The sequence below is a fragment of the Musca vetustissima genome, unplaced genomic scaffold (assembly GCF_032173495.1).
Source record: "Musca vetustissima isolate MV318-11 ecotype Yass unplaced genomic scaffold, APGP_CSIRO_Mvet_v1 utg20533, whole genome shotgun sequence".
Classification (NCBI taxonomy): domain Eukaryota; kingdom Metazoa; phylum Arthropoda; class Insecta; order Diptera; family Muscidae; genus Musca; species Musca vetustissima.
In genome coordinates this window covers 17,747-35,168 of record NW_026887404.1, presented here as the reverse complement: position 1 = coordinate 35,168, position 17,422 = coordinate 17,747, and the positions used below count along the sequence as shown (strand labels likewise).

At 33.6% G+C, this 17,422-nt stretch overlaps 2 protein-coding genes across 2 annotated transcripts; both read left to right on the top strand.

Moving 5' to 3' along the window:
- The first annotated feature begins 671 nt into the window (after positions 1-671).
- Positions 672-2,306, top strand: LOC133334975 (venom protease-like). Its single transcript, XM_061543286.1, has 4 exons — positions 672-744; positions 906-1,097; positions 1,167-1,365; positions 1,727-2,306. Exons 1-4 carry the CDS (start codon positions 672-674, stop codon positions 2,304-2,306), a joined length of 1,044 nt encoding a protein of 347 aa, XP_061399270.1.
- A 5,378-nt stretch (positions 2,307-7,684) lies between these two features.
- LOC133334974 (trypsin-like) lies at positions 7,685-9,737 on the top strand. Its single transcript, XM_061543285.1, has 4 exons — positions 7,685-7,700; positions 7,770-7,880; positions 7,992-8,219; positions 9,421-9,737. Exons 1-4 carry the CDS (start codon positions 7,685-7,687, stop codon positions 9,735-9,737), a joined length of 672 nt encoding a protein of 223 aa, XP_061399269.1.
- Positions 9,738-17,422: the final 7,685 nt, after the last annotated feature.

The window sequence follows — 17,422 nt, the reverse complement described above, 5'->3', positions numbered from 1 at the left end:
AAGCGGGCATCATTGTGTTTGGTTACCTCAGAATACTTTTTAACCACTCCATGCTCTCAACATTCAGGAAACTATTTGAGTCATTCGTCTTTAAGCGTCTAAAAATGGTCCTGGGGGACAAACGAGTCTTTAAGAACTGCCAGTTTGGCTTTAGAAATGAACACTCTACCTCCCATGCTCTGGAAGTATTTCTTCCTTCATAGTGGACGGATTTGAACGAAGACGCGGTACCAGTGTCGTTAGTCTGGATTTCGCGAGGGCGTTTGACTCAGTATGGCACGACGGCATTCAGTTCGAAATGAAGAACTACGGGATTGACAGACAAACATGTCGTCTAATAGCCAGCTTCCTAAGGGACAGAAAGTTCCGAATAATGACGGATTATCTCAGAAGATCAAGCTTTTTATTTACAAGCAGGTTATAAGTCCCATACTGTCCTACGTCTTCCCAATCTTTTTGTTAACTCGTTGAATCAGATGGAACGACTTATGTCATGGGAGAAGTCAATTTTGACGTACTGCCTGGGTCGTCAGAGCCGGAAACCATCCTCCTGCATGATGCGGCTGGTTGTGATAGGATCGACAGATTCCTCATGAGGGACGCGCTTAACTTTATTAAATGAGCGCGTGACTTAGACAATGAGCTGGTAAAAGTATTCCTGCAATGCAATTATGTATGATTTTGACATATTGCAATATGTTAAACATTTCCCTCCGGAAGCTCTTACGAACATTAATACTGACGGTTTGTTATATGTTGATGATAACTTAATGTACAATAAATATAAATAATCCTGTGTATATGCAGTTGAAGCGTTCAAAGCAATGCATTTCAATCTATAAATCATATTAGAGAATACCAAATAAATATTGATCACAATGCCTCATCATTGACGTATTTTACAGCATCCGGCGATGAATGCAGTATAAATACAGAATGCCGATTACTACGACAATGTCCGGAAATAATAAGGAAATTTCGTTTCATAAGAAATGTACCCTATTGCAAGATTGGTGCAAATGCTGTGTATGTCTGTTGTCCGGTTCCACCTCAACCCTATGTGCCGCCAAAAGATAACGATAAACGCATAGTAAGAGGTACTACATCTATTATTTGATGTTAATCTGTATTGCTTGATATTAATTTTATTGCTGTTTATTTTATAGAATGTAAGTCATATCAGAACACACGAAAGGTTTGTGATAAATCCCTGATTGTGGGCGGCAAAAATGCCGATCCCAAAGAGTTTCCCTTCATGGCGCTGTTATTTTACGTAAATGGAGATCAACGTACAGTTTTGTGCGGCGGATCATTGGTTAGTGACAAATATGTCGTAACAGCGGCACATTGTTTTTATGTACCAAAGTGAGTAAATCTAAAATGAGATTATATGACTTCTTAAGGATTTAGATTAGCAGATAGAACATCTGTATAGTATATATATGGTTATTGGACATATTTTCATTTTTTTAGTATTCGATTTTAAGAGTCTAGCGACATTATAAAACGTAAATATCCTTTTTTAATTACAAACTGTAATACATAAATAATCAGCAGGTTTAAAATTTTTTCGACCGAGACCATGTAAATGATTATCCAGGTTGGTTAAAGTGGTGTAGGTTATCTTATATTCGACCACGTTCGACTTCCCAATTTTCCTTAGAGTTTTTCTTTAATTTTACTATCTAAAATATATTTTAAACTTTCCCATTGTTTTCTCTTACAGCGAACCGAACATTGTACGTTTGGGAGAACTTGATTACAACAAATCGGACGATGATGCTGCTCCTGTCGACTTTTCCATTGCTACCTATAAAATCCACGATGAGTATGATGACGATATCAGATTCCATGACATCGCTGTAGTGAAACTAAATGCATCTGTACAGTTTAATGATTATATTCTGCCTGCGTGTCTGCCATTAGCCGATGGACGTGATTTCAAACAATTTTTGGCAACAGGATGGGGTGCTCTAAAGGATTACGGTAGATCGGCTAGCCATTTACAAAAAGTCAAATTGGATAATTTCAATGATGAGCTGTGTCTCTCGAAAGTCGATAAGGCGGCCATTACGATTAATACAACTATACAAATGTGCGCTGGATCATTTTACTATGAGCGCGATACATGTGCAGGGGATTCAGGTGGTCCACTGTTTGTTGATCATCCCGACTATAATTGTCTGTTTTTGGTCCTGGGTGTTACATCGTATGGTGAAGGTGGTTGTGCTAATAAGGGCCTTCCTTCGTTTTATACCCGACTTTCGGTTTATGTTGATTGGATAGAGAAAATTGTTTGGGGATGATGTGTGTTTGTATAATGTGCTATACTAAAGGTACATTAATAGCCTAGACAGACGACAGCCTTAATTTGCATTAACAGTCTTAATTCAAAATAACTTGTACATTATCCTCATTTTTATGTGTCGTAAATGCACAAAATCAAACTGAATTTATACTGAATTAAACAATTTCAATATGGCAATGCTGTAGAAAATAAATTATTTGTTGTCAAATTTGTTTACGTTTATGAAAAAATATTAGAAATAAAAGCAAATTTCAACATATTTTTAAATCGGGAGCTGTTTCACTACCATTTTAGCTGTTATTCTTCCGTTCCGTCATGTATCTATTTCATAAAGATGTACTCCCCAATAATATTGGAAACAATTGTGAAAATTTTCATCCTGCACACAGACAAACAATAGTTTTGAAACAAAAAACTGGTTCATAAATGCAGAAACTCTCGTCTGTCAGTGGTAAATATTAATTCAAATTAAGAACTTTTTAATGCAAATTAAGGCTGTCGTCTGTCTATGGTATAAGATTCCGAATTAATGCCTAATGCCTTGAAAAACATATGCGAAATATTAAATAAGACTTCAAAGTATAAATTTAAAACTTTGTTATACATCAAAAAGGAAAGAAATAAAATAAAAAAATAATTTATGTTTAAATGTTTATGTTTTGTTATTTATGGGCAGCATGTTTATTAAGTGAAAAAAAAAAATAATGTATACTTTAATAAAATAAATATTTACAAGGAAATTCCTATTCTGCAGACAGAAATTTTAATTTTTTAGTATGGAAAATAGTAGTCGACAATATGTCATTACTTGAACTACCATTGCTACCATTCGCTCAATAGTGAGACACTGGTTCACGCCCAGTTAGGATTTTATTAGAAATGCGGCAAGAAAATGCGTTCCATAAAGGCGAAAGGAGATCATATTTTAATGGTAAAATATATGTATAATTTTATGTGATCCTTTGGAGCCATGGCTCATGACACGTTTACTTAATAAAAAATCAGGAATAGGGATACGTAAATCGACTTTTTGTATTGAAAAGTCTAATGTTGTATGTATATAATAAATATTGCTATAATTAAAAAACAAATGTGTTTTTGTATTTATGACCTAATGAAAAAAAAACAAAAACTGAAAATCCGGCTTCAAAATGCCCGTTTTGGGTGGATGCAGTGATTATATTGAAAAATCATACATTAAAACCATATTTTCCATTTTAACCACAAATCAGGAAAGAACACGAAAAAACTTGTTGGCTTCAACACATTTTTTACATCCACCATCACAGCTTCCACACACCTTATTATTTACTACCAATATTTTAAGATGTTGACAAGAAATTTAGAGCATTTTTGTAATCTCCCATATACATTTATTTTTTATGAAAAAAGAACTAACTTATGTACACCAAATTCATTGTTCAGTCGCTATATGGCGGAGTTTCATATTATTACGCATTGTAATACAAGTTGATATTTTGTTGGATATCCTAATGGCCAGGTCGTCCCATAAGAGATGGTTTGTCAGAAACAGGAAACATTTTTTGACTTTTTTAGATGCCACATTGATAGCTGCTCCTTTATCCGTAGTTTCGTCCGCTAAAACCGAAAAGAATTCTGCACAGTTCACTTCTTCAACAATAGACTTATGAATGTATTCTCCAATTATTTCTAAAAACTCATTCCGTATTCTGGGACTTAGGTATGTTGCGAATGTTGATGTTGTTGACACGATACAGGTCACAGTTATGGACCAAATTTTGCATGTAGGATGGTTTCTGCCTAATGAAGTCCCCTATTGTTTTTGGTAAAGATCGCTTAATGTTTAGGGGATGAAATGGACCAAATACTTAATTTTTGTCGGTTTTTCTGGTCGCTCTAGAGGCCGCACTTATGGTCCAAACATCTCGAATTTTTACGTGGAGAAGGAGATTTTCGATTCGATCTATAGGCTACCATTACAAGCCGAACATCACACTACAACCCAGGGTGAATGGATTATGGACAAGTAATTAGAATATTAGATATTCTAATTAGATATTTGTAATTTTCAGAAAATATGTCAGTGTAAGGAAATGCTGTTGACCTGTAATCGGGCAAGAGGATGCAACTATCACGAAATATTACCCAGGCTCGGAATAAAAACCCCCAGAATGATAGAGTTCTGTGGTAGTTGTGTAGGGTATCGCATGGTCGGCCCCGTCCGACTATAATGCTCCGCTCACTGTTTTTTTTTGGATTTTTATAATAAAAAAATTTCATGTTAAATTAACATTGTGACAATAGTAAAATTAATAGTTATTAATGTTGAAATGGCATCCTTCTATTTTAAAAATAAAACTCCTTGTACATTAGAACTATTAAATTAACATTGTGACTAGTTAAGGTAACGTTTACTATTGTGAAATTAACATTGAGAAAATAGTAAAATCAATAGTAATTAATGTTGAAATGAAATGATAATATTTTAAAAACTAATTAACATTGACTCATGTTGAAACAACATTTCAATCATGTTAAATTGATATTGAGAAATGTAAATGCTAATTGGAACATGATTGAATAAACTTGTGGATTGTTAAAACAACATGAAACAATGTTGAAATTAAATGAAATCATGTTGAATTACACAGAAAAGAAGAAGTACAGCTATTTTAGTGTATATGACCAAAATTCCATTCGTGTAGCATTTATTAGAGTGTAAAGGCGTATACCGAGTGGAAAAGTGAAGTGATACAAATATTAAGTGAATTTACAAAAAGGAGGACATAAAGGAAAAGGAGGACATAAAGGGAGCTATTCCACAAATAGACCTTCGTGCTTCTTTCCTGGCAAAATTGTACTGTTGAAGAAAAATAATTGTAAATCATGTTTTCATTTTATTTTTTGCAAATATTTTGTTCGTATTTTTTACAGTATAACATTGATGACGATACCTTGCCCCAAACGATAGCCAATACACGGGAAACTTGTCAAAATCTATGTCGACAATGTTGAGAGGTGTAAAAGATAACAAGGGATGGATATCATACTAAGTATTAACCATCCCGAAAATCCGTTTGTTAAAAAAACTTGTATCTTGGCTACTTTTCACTGTGAGGTTGCAATTGATTTTGCTGAACAATCATTACTTTTTATATTGAATTCACATAAATATTGCATTAATTTAAAGTTAAGATGTTGATGTATATTTATAGATGTTTTCTTCTTACTGATAACGAGATGCAAACGCGTGTTTGAGTCGGACACTCAATATATTATCTCGACGTAAAAACCCACGGAATTTCCGAAATATTGAATTCATACTCTTAATTAAATCTATCAAATTGGAAATCTTCATACAAAAAATTATCAATATTGTCATAAGTTTTGGGACAAGCCCCATATAAACCTACCTCAATTTATTGGATATTTTGTCTAGAGTTTTCAACTAAATTTTTGATATTTTATTGGGATATACCATAGTGTTATGCCAGCAATACATAAACCAACAATTTCATGCTATGAAATGATATATTAATTTTTTCTTATCTTTGGTCCGTAGTTTAGGATTCATTTTATTTGATTTTCAAAATCTGATCTCACATTTGTATATTATTAAGTCTATTTGTAAAAAAATGGCCGTCATTTAATCAGCTTTCGCGAAGTCCATAGTATGACACTTCAAAAATACTTTTGATACATTTTGGTACTATTTAAAAAAATATAGTCCAATGTTGAATTTGATTAGTTCTGTGATTTAGATCACGATTTAAAATAAATCGAAATCTCAGGTTATGAACAGTGAGTCAAAAGGTATTTTTATAATAAAAATGCCACACAATTCCAACGGTGCAAAATTTCGTGTCAATCGAACAAAGATTAGGAGTTTGCAACATCATTTACCAAAAATCAGACGAAAATATATATGTCGGAGCTATATCTAAATATGAACCGACTTCATCGAAACTTGCCGGAGATAATTTATATTAAATTCAGTAAATTCTACAAGATTGTGTGCCAATCGGATAAACTTTAGGTCTTTAGTGCACAATTTACATAAATTTGGAAGAAAATATATATGGAGCTATACAATAAATCTGAACCGATTTTTTACGAAACTTTGAACACATTCTTCTAGGCTTGATTCAGTACGTTATCGAAAGATATAGAGGATCTTTGATGTGAAAGATGCACCTCGCACAGGTTGTCGGGTCGTGGAAAATATCGATAAAATCGGAGAAATGATTGAATTTGACCGGCATGTTATCAGTTTAAAACTGGTTTAAAACATTTACAATTGACCAAAAACGGCCAGAATTGGCCAACAGGAGAGTTGTGGTATTCCACCAGGACAACGCTAGGCCACACAAATCTACAGTGACTCGCCAGAAACTTCGGGAGCTTGATTGGGATTTAATGATAAAAAATTGGTATCTAGGAGGATTGTGAAAATCGACTACTAGAATATTTTTTGGCAAATAGAGAGCAGGACTTCTATGAGAGAGTCATTAGAAAGTTGCCTTTAAAATGGCAACAAATCATACAACAAAACGGTGCATATTTGGCCCAGATCGGACATTCTGAAGCATGTTAAATAAATTCCTACAGTTCATATGAAAATAATGGATTTCTTTTTTCCCAACCTAATATATAAAACACGCCAAGCTCAACCATCTGTAATTTATGAACATTCGAAATTTATTAAATTCGAAGGTCGAGAAATCATAAAAATAATTGTAAAAAATACGTATTTTATTAGAAAGTTTATATTGATTTTTGATTTAATATAATAATTTATATCATCAGCCGTAGTATTCGGTGGTTTTACGGGTTATTGTTCCTTCCGATATATCCTTTCTGACTTCAGTAGCTGCCTCCGTCACAACACTAGCATACGAACACTGGCCACGAACAGCTTCAGTTGTATCTATGACACTTTCAGAAACTGTTCGTGATACAGTACTCCCAGCAGAAACCAAGGCTTTACGACTAGGCAAAGTTTTACCTGGCACCTTTTTCGTAGATCTTTTGCGTTTCTGTCCAAAAACTGACGGTGATGACACGAACTCTTCATGATCTTGGTACTTCTCGAACATTGAAGAAAAGTTTTCAAATCGGGTCGATAATGAGGAGAATTCACCTTTTATTACTTTTAATTATTGATGTTAGAAATTAAAATATCTGGGATTTCTATTCCTTAAATTTTTTATAAAAGCAAAGTGTTGACAACTCTGTAATGACAATTAAAGAAAAAGAAAGAAGAGAAAAAATTTTATGTTACAACAACTAAAAAAGTAATGTAACAAGAGGAACACACAGGTAATGAAAAAAAATAAAAAAGATGGCTATTATAATCAGACTGAAAAAATACAAATAATTTAGGACTGATTAAAAATGATTTACCGCACCAGTTAATACAATATGCACAAAATTATTAATAATCACTTTCAAACACTTTTTAATAACATTTATTTTACAGCATCTGGTGATGAATGCCGCAAATACCAAATGCACGTTGCTACGGCAATGTCCGGAAATAATAAGGAAATTTCGAATGAGCAAACGCTTAACTTGTCTGCTGTCCTGTCCCGCCTCGACCCTATGTCTCCGCAAAAGATAACAATAAACGCATAGTTAGAGGTATTTAGTATGTGTTTTATTATTTGATTTAATTTTTATTGGTGTTGTTTTTATTTTACAGAATGTAAATCATATCGAAATACACGAAAGGTTTGTGATAAATCCCTCATTGTGGGCGGCGACAATGCCGATCCCAAAGAGTTTCCCTTTATGGCGCTGTTATTTTACATAAATGGACATGAACGTATCGTTATGTGTGGTGGATCATTGGTCAGCGATAGATATGTTGTGATAGCGGCATGTATCTTGGATAACGAGATGGTTACGAAATTTTATAAAGAAAAAACCAGTAAGGAAAGCAGCAAAGTCGGACGGGCCGACTATATGATACCCTTCACCATTAAAAAGATGCATCCTAACAGAAAGGCCACTAACATGAAATTGTTCATCCAATTAAAATATGTAACCTTTATCTAACTGCGAATCGACTTAGATCAATCCATAAACATGCCATTCGTTTGTCACAATGGGACAAAATTATGTAAATCGATTTAAAGCAAATATCAATAGGGCACCCGTTGAATACATAAATCTGGACAGTTTCCAACAAAATTTTGCGTCAATCGGCCTCACTTTAAGTCTATATTTAACCATTTATTTAAAATCGGAGGAATATATATATATATATATATATATATATATGGGAGCTATATCTAAAACCGAACTTTAGTACATTGTGCAAAATTGTGTGGCAATAGGCCTAACTTTGGGTCTTAAAATCGGACAATTTTCAGGATACTTTACACACATTATTCTAGACCCAATTCAGTACGCTATGTCAAATTTCGTGCAAAATTATCAATTAAAATTAAATCGGGCGAAATTATATGGGAGCTATATCTAAATCTGAACCGATTTTCCAGAAACATAACACACATTACTCTAGGGACTTTGGTACACCATTTACATTAATATATATATATATATATATATAGGTACACCATTTACCTGAAATCGGACGAAAATATATATGGGAGATATATATAAATCTGGACCGATTTTCAGGAAAATAATTCAGTACGCTGTACAAAATTTCGTGCAAATCGAAAGATATATAGGGACTTTGGTACACCATTTACCTTAAATCGGACGAAAATATATATGGGAGCTATATCTAAATCTGGACCGATTTTCAAGAAACTTAACACACATCATTCTAGACCTAATTCAGTACGCTGTACAAAATTTCGTGCAAATCGAAAGATATATAGGGACTTTGGTACACCATTTACCTTAAATCGGACGAAAATATATGGGAGGTATATGTAAATCTGAACCGATTTTCACCAATTTCAATAGGATTCGTCCTTGGGCCAAATAAGTGACCTATACCAAATTTCATCCAATTCGGATCATAAATACGACCTGTACTTTGTTTACAATTTAACATGGACAGACAGACGGACGAACATGCATAAATCGACTTAAAAACATGGAACATGGAACCGTTCAATTTAATCATTACTTTGTACCCGCATGTCTGCCACTAGCCGACGGACGTGATTTTCCACAATTTCTAGCTACAGGATGGGGTACTCTCAAGGATTACGGTAGATCACCCAGCCATTTACAAAAAGTCAAACTGGATAATTTCAATGATGAGCTGTGCCTCTCGAAAGTGGATAAAGCGGCCATCACGATTAATACAACTATACAAATGTGGGCTGGATCGTATTACTATGAGCGCGATATATGTGCGGGCGATTCAGGAGGTCCACTGTTTGTTGATCATCCCGATTATAATTGTTTGTTTTTGGTTCTGGGTGTTCTTTTTATACCCGACCTTCGATTTATGTTGATTGGATAGAGAGAATTGTTTGGGGATGACTTGTGTCTGTATGTATGCACATAATTTGGAAATAAAGAAATACTCGTTTTTTATTTAAATATTGTAAGTATATTTTAAAAATATATTTTTTTTTTGGTTAAATCGGTTCAGATTTTGATATAGCTTACATATATTTTCGTCCGATTTTTAACAATCGGCCTAAATTTGACTCTTTGGTGTACCATACCAAAGAGTCAAATTTAGGCCGATTGGCACGAAATTTTGTACAACGCACTGAAGTTGGAATAGCGTAACGTGTGCCAAGTTGAAATCGGTTCTGATTTAGATATAGCTCCTATATATATTTTCGTCCGATTTTTAGTAAATGGTGCACCAAAGTGTTAAGGTTGGGTCGATTGGTACAAAATTTTGCACAACGTGTGCCTAACGTGTGCCAAGTTTGATTGAAATAGTCAGATTTAGATATAGCACCCAAATATATTTTCGTCCGATTTAACGAAATTTGGCATAGCGTACTGTATTATGTCTAGAATGATGTGTGTTAAGTTTCTTGAAAATCGGTTCGGATTTAGATATAGCTCCCATATATATTTTTGTCCGATTTTATGTAAATGTGCATTGTACGCCACTTACGGAAGGATCGATGTGGATTTCACGATGTAGATATGAATAGTGTCTTCTTGATAACTTTGAACTGTTTCGTCGCGCTTTTTTGAAATTGTATTGAAGTTGTAAATAAATGTCGTAAACAAATAAATTAAGGGATGTTCTGTGAAAATTTTAGTGAAATCGCATCAAACATTTTCTATTCCTTGAAAATCAGTAAATTCCCGAACGTTCTGTGAAAATTTCACCGAAATCGATTCAGCCTCTTTGAGAATTCCTATAAAAATGGCAGCATGTTTTTACAACAGCAAATTCCTGAATATTCTGTAAAAATTTTAGACAAATCCAGACAAACCGGACCGCTTTGTGGAACATTATTTTCCGCAGAGCCTTAGCACTCTGATTAATAAATTTAACGTGCAGTATCTTAAAAAAAAAACAGATTCACTGCATGTCTTGTTCTCGGCATATCCGGATTAAATTTATTGTACTAAATGCGAATTTATAAAGGAATATTATTTTAACTCTTTGAACCCCGTGACAGTAGTAGGGGAGACTGGGGCACCTTCGGCATCGGGGCACCTTCGGCAATCGCGTTTTCAATATGAAGCTCTCACCGTACATCACTAGTTTCGATACATATGTATCGAATATCGAAATAAATAACTGACACAAAGTTTGAAAGTTCTAGCTAATAAGCTTATTTAGATACATAGATTTTTGTATTTTTATAGATGTTTCTGTAATATTTCAATTCCATTCCGTAAGTATTTCGTGTATACAACTTTTAAAAATTTTAAGACAATATTATTAAAAAGTTGTTAACTACGATGTGTATTATTATAAAAATATTTAAAAATATAATGTTTTTACAAATCTGATCGAAAAAATGAAAAAATCTATAAAAAGTACATTCGGGGTACATTCGGCATTTTAAAGTGGGGCACATTCGGCCATATACAGATTGTGCAATAGTATTTCCTTAAAATGTTTTTGAGTTTGTCTTTAAAACTAATCCTTTAATATGGCCCGAAAATGCATATATAAGATCAAACGTGCTTGTATTGACGAAAATGCGATAGAAAACCTCTATTTCTGATGGTGTGTGCGACCTTGAGATGTAAACGTCCGCCGCTAGAAAATAAAGCCCTATAATTCAAACATTGTGTGGCGTATTAAAACCAAATAGAGCCTTTAGAGGATCAGAATTTCAACCAGACTGATAGCGATGACAATTACCCGGCTATGACTATGGTGCCGAATGTGCCCCATAAAATGCCGAAGGTACCCCGGGTTGGGGCACATTCGGCGAATTTGACTTTTTTTACAAAACTGAAAAATTTTTTAACTAATACTATTTTTATATATCTTTTTGGAACTATTTTTGATAATTAAGAGTCAGAGGACAATAATCAGCCATAAAGTTGTTATATATGTTCAATAAGTACTGAGATATAGAGCTCTAAAAAAAAGTGCCGAAGGTGCCCCAGTCTCCCCTACTATTTTCTGTGCATAAATTTTCAAGCTACTCTCATTTCAGAAATGGATAAAGGCATAAATTCCATAAAATTTTATGTATGTCGATTGGCAAATTTTCAGAACATTAAAAAATTTGTATTTTATGAAGCTGCACATTGTTCTCTAGGCGTAGCTATAAGTGTTACAACAAATATTGATACGTTTCGGAAGCAGGGAACATCAAAATATTAATAAATATAAATAATTTAGCAATTTTTGTCACTGAACACATCGTGTGCGTACATTTAAAAGGAAGGTATTTTCATTTAAATTTTGAAAGCTGAACGTTGTCAAAAGTAAATTTATGAAAAATTTGGAATCATATGTCTGCATGAGACTACCTTGTATAATTATGCCATGAGATTTAATGTAACTATCCTAAATAGGATATGAACAAACGTAGCTACATCCTTCCACTCGGGAGATACAGTAGATACAGTAGACTGGGGCACCTTCTGCAATCGCGTTTTCGATATGAAGCTCTCACCGTACATCGAAGCTCCCACCGTATCGATACTAGATACATAGGTATCGAATATCGAAATAAATATCTGACACAAAGTTTGAAATTTCTAGCTAATAAGCTTATTTAGATACATGGGTTTTTGTATTTTTATAGATGTTTTTGTAATATTTATTGTATAAAACTTTTCAAATTTTCGTGTATAAAACTTTTCAAATTTTTAAGACAATATTATTAAAAAGTGGTTAACTACGATGTGTATTATAGAAATATTTAAAAATATAATGTTTTTACAAGACTGATAGAAAAAAATGAAAAAAACTATGAAAAGTACATTCGGCATTTTAAAGTGGGGCACATTCGGCCATATACAGATTGTGCAATATTATTTTTTTAAAATGTTTTTGAGTTTGTCTTTCAAACTAATCCATTAATATGGTTCGAAATGGCATATATAAGACCAAACATGCTTGTATTGACGAAAATGCGATAGAAAACCCCTATTTCTTATGGTATGTGCGACCTTGAGATGTCAACGTTCGCCGCTAGAAAATATAGCCCTATAATTCGAACATTGTGTGGCGTATTAAAACCAAATAGAGCCTTTAGAGGATCAGAATTTCAACCAGACTGATAGCGATGAGAATTACCCGGCTATGACTATGGTGCCGAATGAGCCCCATCAAATGCCGAAGCTACCCCGGGTTGGGGCACATTCGGCGAATTTGACTTTTTTACAAAAATGTAAAATTTTTTAACTAATATTATTTTTTGGTATTAGTTTTTATAATTAAGTGTCAGAGGACAATAATCAGATATAGAGCTCTAAACAAAAAGCGCCGAAGTTGTCCCAGTATCCTCTACTTTCTTTCCGAAAAAAAGTCCTGTATCAAGAAAACCAAAAGCAAAATCGTATTTAGCACGTCGGTATTTAGCACGTCGGCTTAAATATAGCTTTACGCGCCTAAACCACATTTTAACTTACCGTTTCTTAAATGCAGCCCAACAGCCAGAACGTGCCCAAAATTACTGCTTGAGAACATATCTTGAAGGCTTAAGGTGAGGTAATCACCTTCGATCAACTGTTTTTGAAGCCGACCACTGCTTCTTGTTGCAAAGCAATCACACCGCTTGAATCGTTTGCATCCATTTCGGAAAGGCAAAAGGTGAACCTCACACCCGTCCAATGTTTGATCAAAGACATGTAAATTCAAACTCAACTATGGTTATACCAAACTAAAAATATTAAATTATCCCTTTGATAAGACTTCCAGCTTCTTTATCCCGTTCGAACTCTTCTATAAAAAGACTTCCAGCTCTTCCATCAGAAGACCTCTTCTATATGAAGACCTCTAGCTCTCCCATCAGAAGAATATAAAATTTGTTCCTTCCTTAAAATTTTTTGAATGAACTTTTGAAATTTTTTTTTTCAAACAAATACAGTCTCAAACCTTGAATGTGGACAGCCTGATTTAGAGGGTACAATTCGTACATTTCGAATACGAAGCGATTTAAATAATTTGCACTGTATACGCAATTTAATTTACTTGTCTTGTATTAAATATAAGCTATAAAACATTTTGTTGCTGTGGACAACATTAGGCCATAAAGATTTAAATTATACAAAGCCAAATTAAACTCCCCCTTTGCAGAGTTGGGCATGGCTACCGACTGATAACAATTTTTACTGAACAGCTCCATCTATGTAATTTTGTGTATGGGCGTGTATTATTTAGAACATCTGAACATGCGATAGATATTGAGAGGAAATCATCACATTTGATTCCTTCCTACAGTTTTTAGTCAACTGTTTCAAAACAATGTGGAATAATAAATTCAACTTTATGGATGTGTTTTTGTTTCTTATTCGTCTTATTGATAGCGAGATGCAAACGAGTGAATGAGTTCAAGACAGTCAATCATCGAATTAATAGCTTGATTATCTCCACGTAATCTATTTTAATGTAGTCAACGGAATTTCCGAAATAATGACATTTTATACGCTTAATAGCAACTGTCAAATTGGATTTTCCACGATTTAAAATTTTTTTTTTAAAGGTTCGCATTATTCCATGTTTCTGTATTCAATTGAATAAGGTAGAGTGTATATATATATATATATTCTTGATCGCAATAAAATTATATGTCGATTTATACGAGTCCGTCTGTTGAAATCACGATAGAGATCACCATATTTAAGATAGAGCTGTGACATTTTGCACAGACTTTGCCTCCTAGGATGTTTGGTATTGGTGAAGCCCTTATATAACGTATCCCCAGTATTCGTTATTTTGTGTATTTTAGACACGTTTTTCATCCGAATTGGCTGTAATTTTGTATTTTGGGTTCTTATTGCATAGCACACCTGCGTACTAAAAATTATTAATATTGGCCCAAGTTCCTCCCAATATTCGGTATTTTGGGGATTTGGGACACGTGTTTTAACCGAGATGACAGTAATTTAAGTTTGTTTGGGTTCTCATTGTATAGCAAATGCAAGCACCAAAAATTATTAATATTGACTTAAGTTTCATGGCAACTCCCATAAATAGGTACCCGCACTACTCGGTATTTTTGGGATTTTGGACACTTTTATCAAACAAATTGGCTGTAATTTTGTATATTAGGTTCTCATTAGGTAATCATATTTTTTCACGTCTTTTTCCGTATATTCAAGCTCCAATAATAAAATGTGTTTCACCATTAATTTTACATATTTTAAATATAAAAGGGAATAAAAAGTTCGGCCGGGCCGAACTTTACATTTTAATACCTTCACCACACTGTGCGTCTTTGTAACAGACAAAAGGAAAGAAGAGAGACCAATGGTTCATTTTGAGACTATGCATGTCCGTCAGTCCGTCTGTTGGTGTTAAATTGTAAACAAAGTACACGTCGCATTTATAATCCCATTTTGATGAAATTAGGCACAGCTCATTTGTTTGGTCCAAGGACGAACCCTATTGAAATTGGGAAAAATCGGTTCAGATTTAGATATAGCTCCTATATATATTTTCGTCCAATTTAATGTGAATGGTGCTCCAAAGTCCATTTATATATCGGTTCAGATCTATATATATATATATATATATTCGTCCGATTTTATGTAAATAATGTACCAAGGTTCTTATGTTGCATTGCGTACTGAATTTAATCCTGAATGATGTGTGCCATGTTTCGTGAAAATCGGTTGAGATTTAGATATAGCTACCTTATATTATACCTTATATTATATGGCTGATAGGAACAAAACGTACTGTAATTAGTATAACATAACCTGTGACAAATTTCGTTGAAATCGGTTCATATTTGGATATAGTTTCCCGATTTTATGTAAATTGTGCATCAAACTCCTCATGTTTGACACCAGATTGACATCAAATTTTGCACAATGTACAAAATTGAGCATCCCAACGGATGTCCTATTGATATTTGTTTGAAGTCGATTTACATACTTTTGTCCCATTGTAACAAACGAATTACATGTTTATGGATAGATCTAGGTCGTTTCACATTTAGATAAATATCACATATTTTATTTCATACAATTTCATGATAATAGTTCTGTCTAATATACCTATAGTGGTGAAGGGTATACCCCATCCGACTTTACTACTTTCCTTACTGGTTTTTTTAGAAGTATCAGTATTAAAAAAAATGTTTAGTTATAGGTGTAATAGTTTTGTGTAAAAATGAAATTAATAGCTCAAGGACATTTAAATTCCGAGAAAATGTCAATGACGTTGCTCTGCCTTGTTTTAACTTGTTATACCCTCAACCTTATGCCTAATGAGGGTATATACACTTTAATACGGTTAAAATGTGTCTCATCGAAATATTGATTTTAGACCCCATGCTTCTTTGGACCAAATCCGTTTCAGACAATTTGGAGTCGATTTAAAAACGTCCGGCTGGTGCTCACGATAACTCTCGAAGGGAGTAACTGATTTCATCCAAATTTTGGACATCTTACCATTTCTTCCAAGCTATGTTCAAGTTCGAAGATGGGGAATATCGGTCCACTCCTTTAGGTACCCCCCCCACAAAATGGTCAAAGTTGTGAAAAAAATTATTCCAGAATTTATCTCCACAAAAAAATCCAATAAAAAACTTGACATGCATCAATCTAGACATATTACAGTACTCTGAGCAAAATTTTGTATCAATCGGAGGAAACTATATATGGGAGCTATATCTAAATCTGAACCGATTTCCATGAAACTTAACACACATTATTCTAGACCTAATTCATTACGCTGTGCAAAATGTTGTGCAAATCGAAAGATATATAGAGACTTTGGTGCACCATTTACATAAAATCGGACGAAACTAAATCAGAACTGATTTCAACAAAACTTCACAGACATCAAACTGGACTTAATTCAGTGCGCTGTACAAAAATTTGTGTCAATCGGACAAATTTTGGGAATTTGGTGCACCAATTTAGATAAAATCTGACGAAAATATATATATGAGAGCTAAGGCCAAGTAAATGAGTGGCGCCAAATTTCATTCAATTCGTAGCATAACTGCGATCTGTACATTGTTTACAATTTAATATGGACAGAGACGGACATGCATAAATCGACTCAGAAATTGATTCTATGCATATTCTCAAAATGAACCATTGGTCTATCTCGTTTCCATTTGCCTGTTACAAAGATATGCACTAAGACATAATACCCTGCAACACAGTGTGGTGAAGGGTATAAAAATACACATTTAATTTATGATTTTATATCAATTGCTCATTTTTTAGTTTTTTTTATTAATTTTTTTTTTCAATTGCAAAGTTTTTGTTTGTTTTAACACAATATTGGTTTCTTATTATTTTTTGTTCCAAAATATTTTGAATTTTTTATGGCAAAATTTTGTTTATCCGTAGGAGTATGTATGTTTTTTTTCAAACATAGGAATAAAACCGTGTACAAAAGCTGTTCGTCAACGTCCAAGTATTAATTTTTTTGTTTCCCTCATGAAGAAATTGAGACTACAGGAATTACAAATATTACAATAAATTAACATGTATATAGCTAAGATTAAATATAAACCCAGTTTTGAAATGAAATCATTTGTCCGTAGTAACATGCAAGGTGAATTGCATACCAGTATCCTT

Excerpts from the sequence above, each read along its gene's own strand:
- LOC133334975 (XM_061543286.1), top strand. The coding sequence starts at position 672 with ATGTATGATTTTGACATATTGCAATATGTTAAACATTTCCCTCCGGAA. Across the intron at positions 745-905 it reads TACGAACATTAATACTGACG|CATCCGGCGATGAATGCAGT; the intron begins GTTTGTTATATG and ends CGTATTTTACAG. Across the intron at positions 1,366-1,726 it reads CATTGTTTTTATGTACCAAA|CGAACCGAACATTGTACGTT; the intron begins GTGAGTAAATCT and ends TTTCTCTTACAG.
- LOC133334974 (XM_061543285.1), top strand. Across the intron at positions 7,881-7,991 it reads CTTGTCTGCTGTCCTGTCCC|AATGTAAATCATATCGAAAT; the intron begins GCCTCGACCCTA and ends TTTATTTTACAG. Across the intron at positions 8,220-9,420 it reads ATTTTATAAAGAAAAAACCA|CCGACGGACGTGATTTTCCA; the intron begins GTAAGGAAAGCA and ends GTCTGCCACTAG.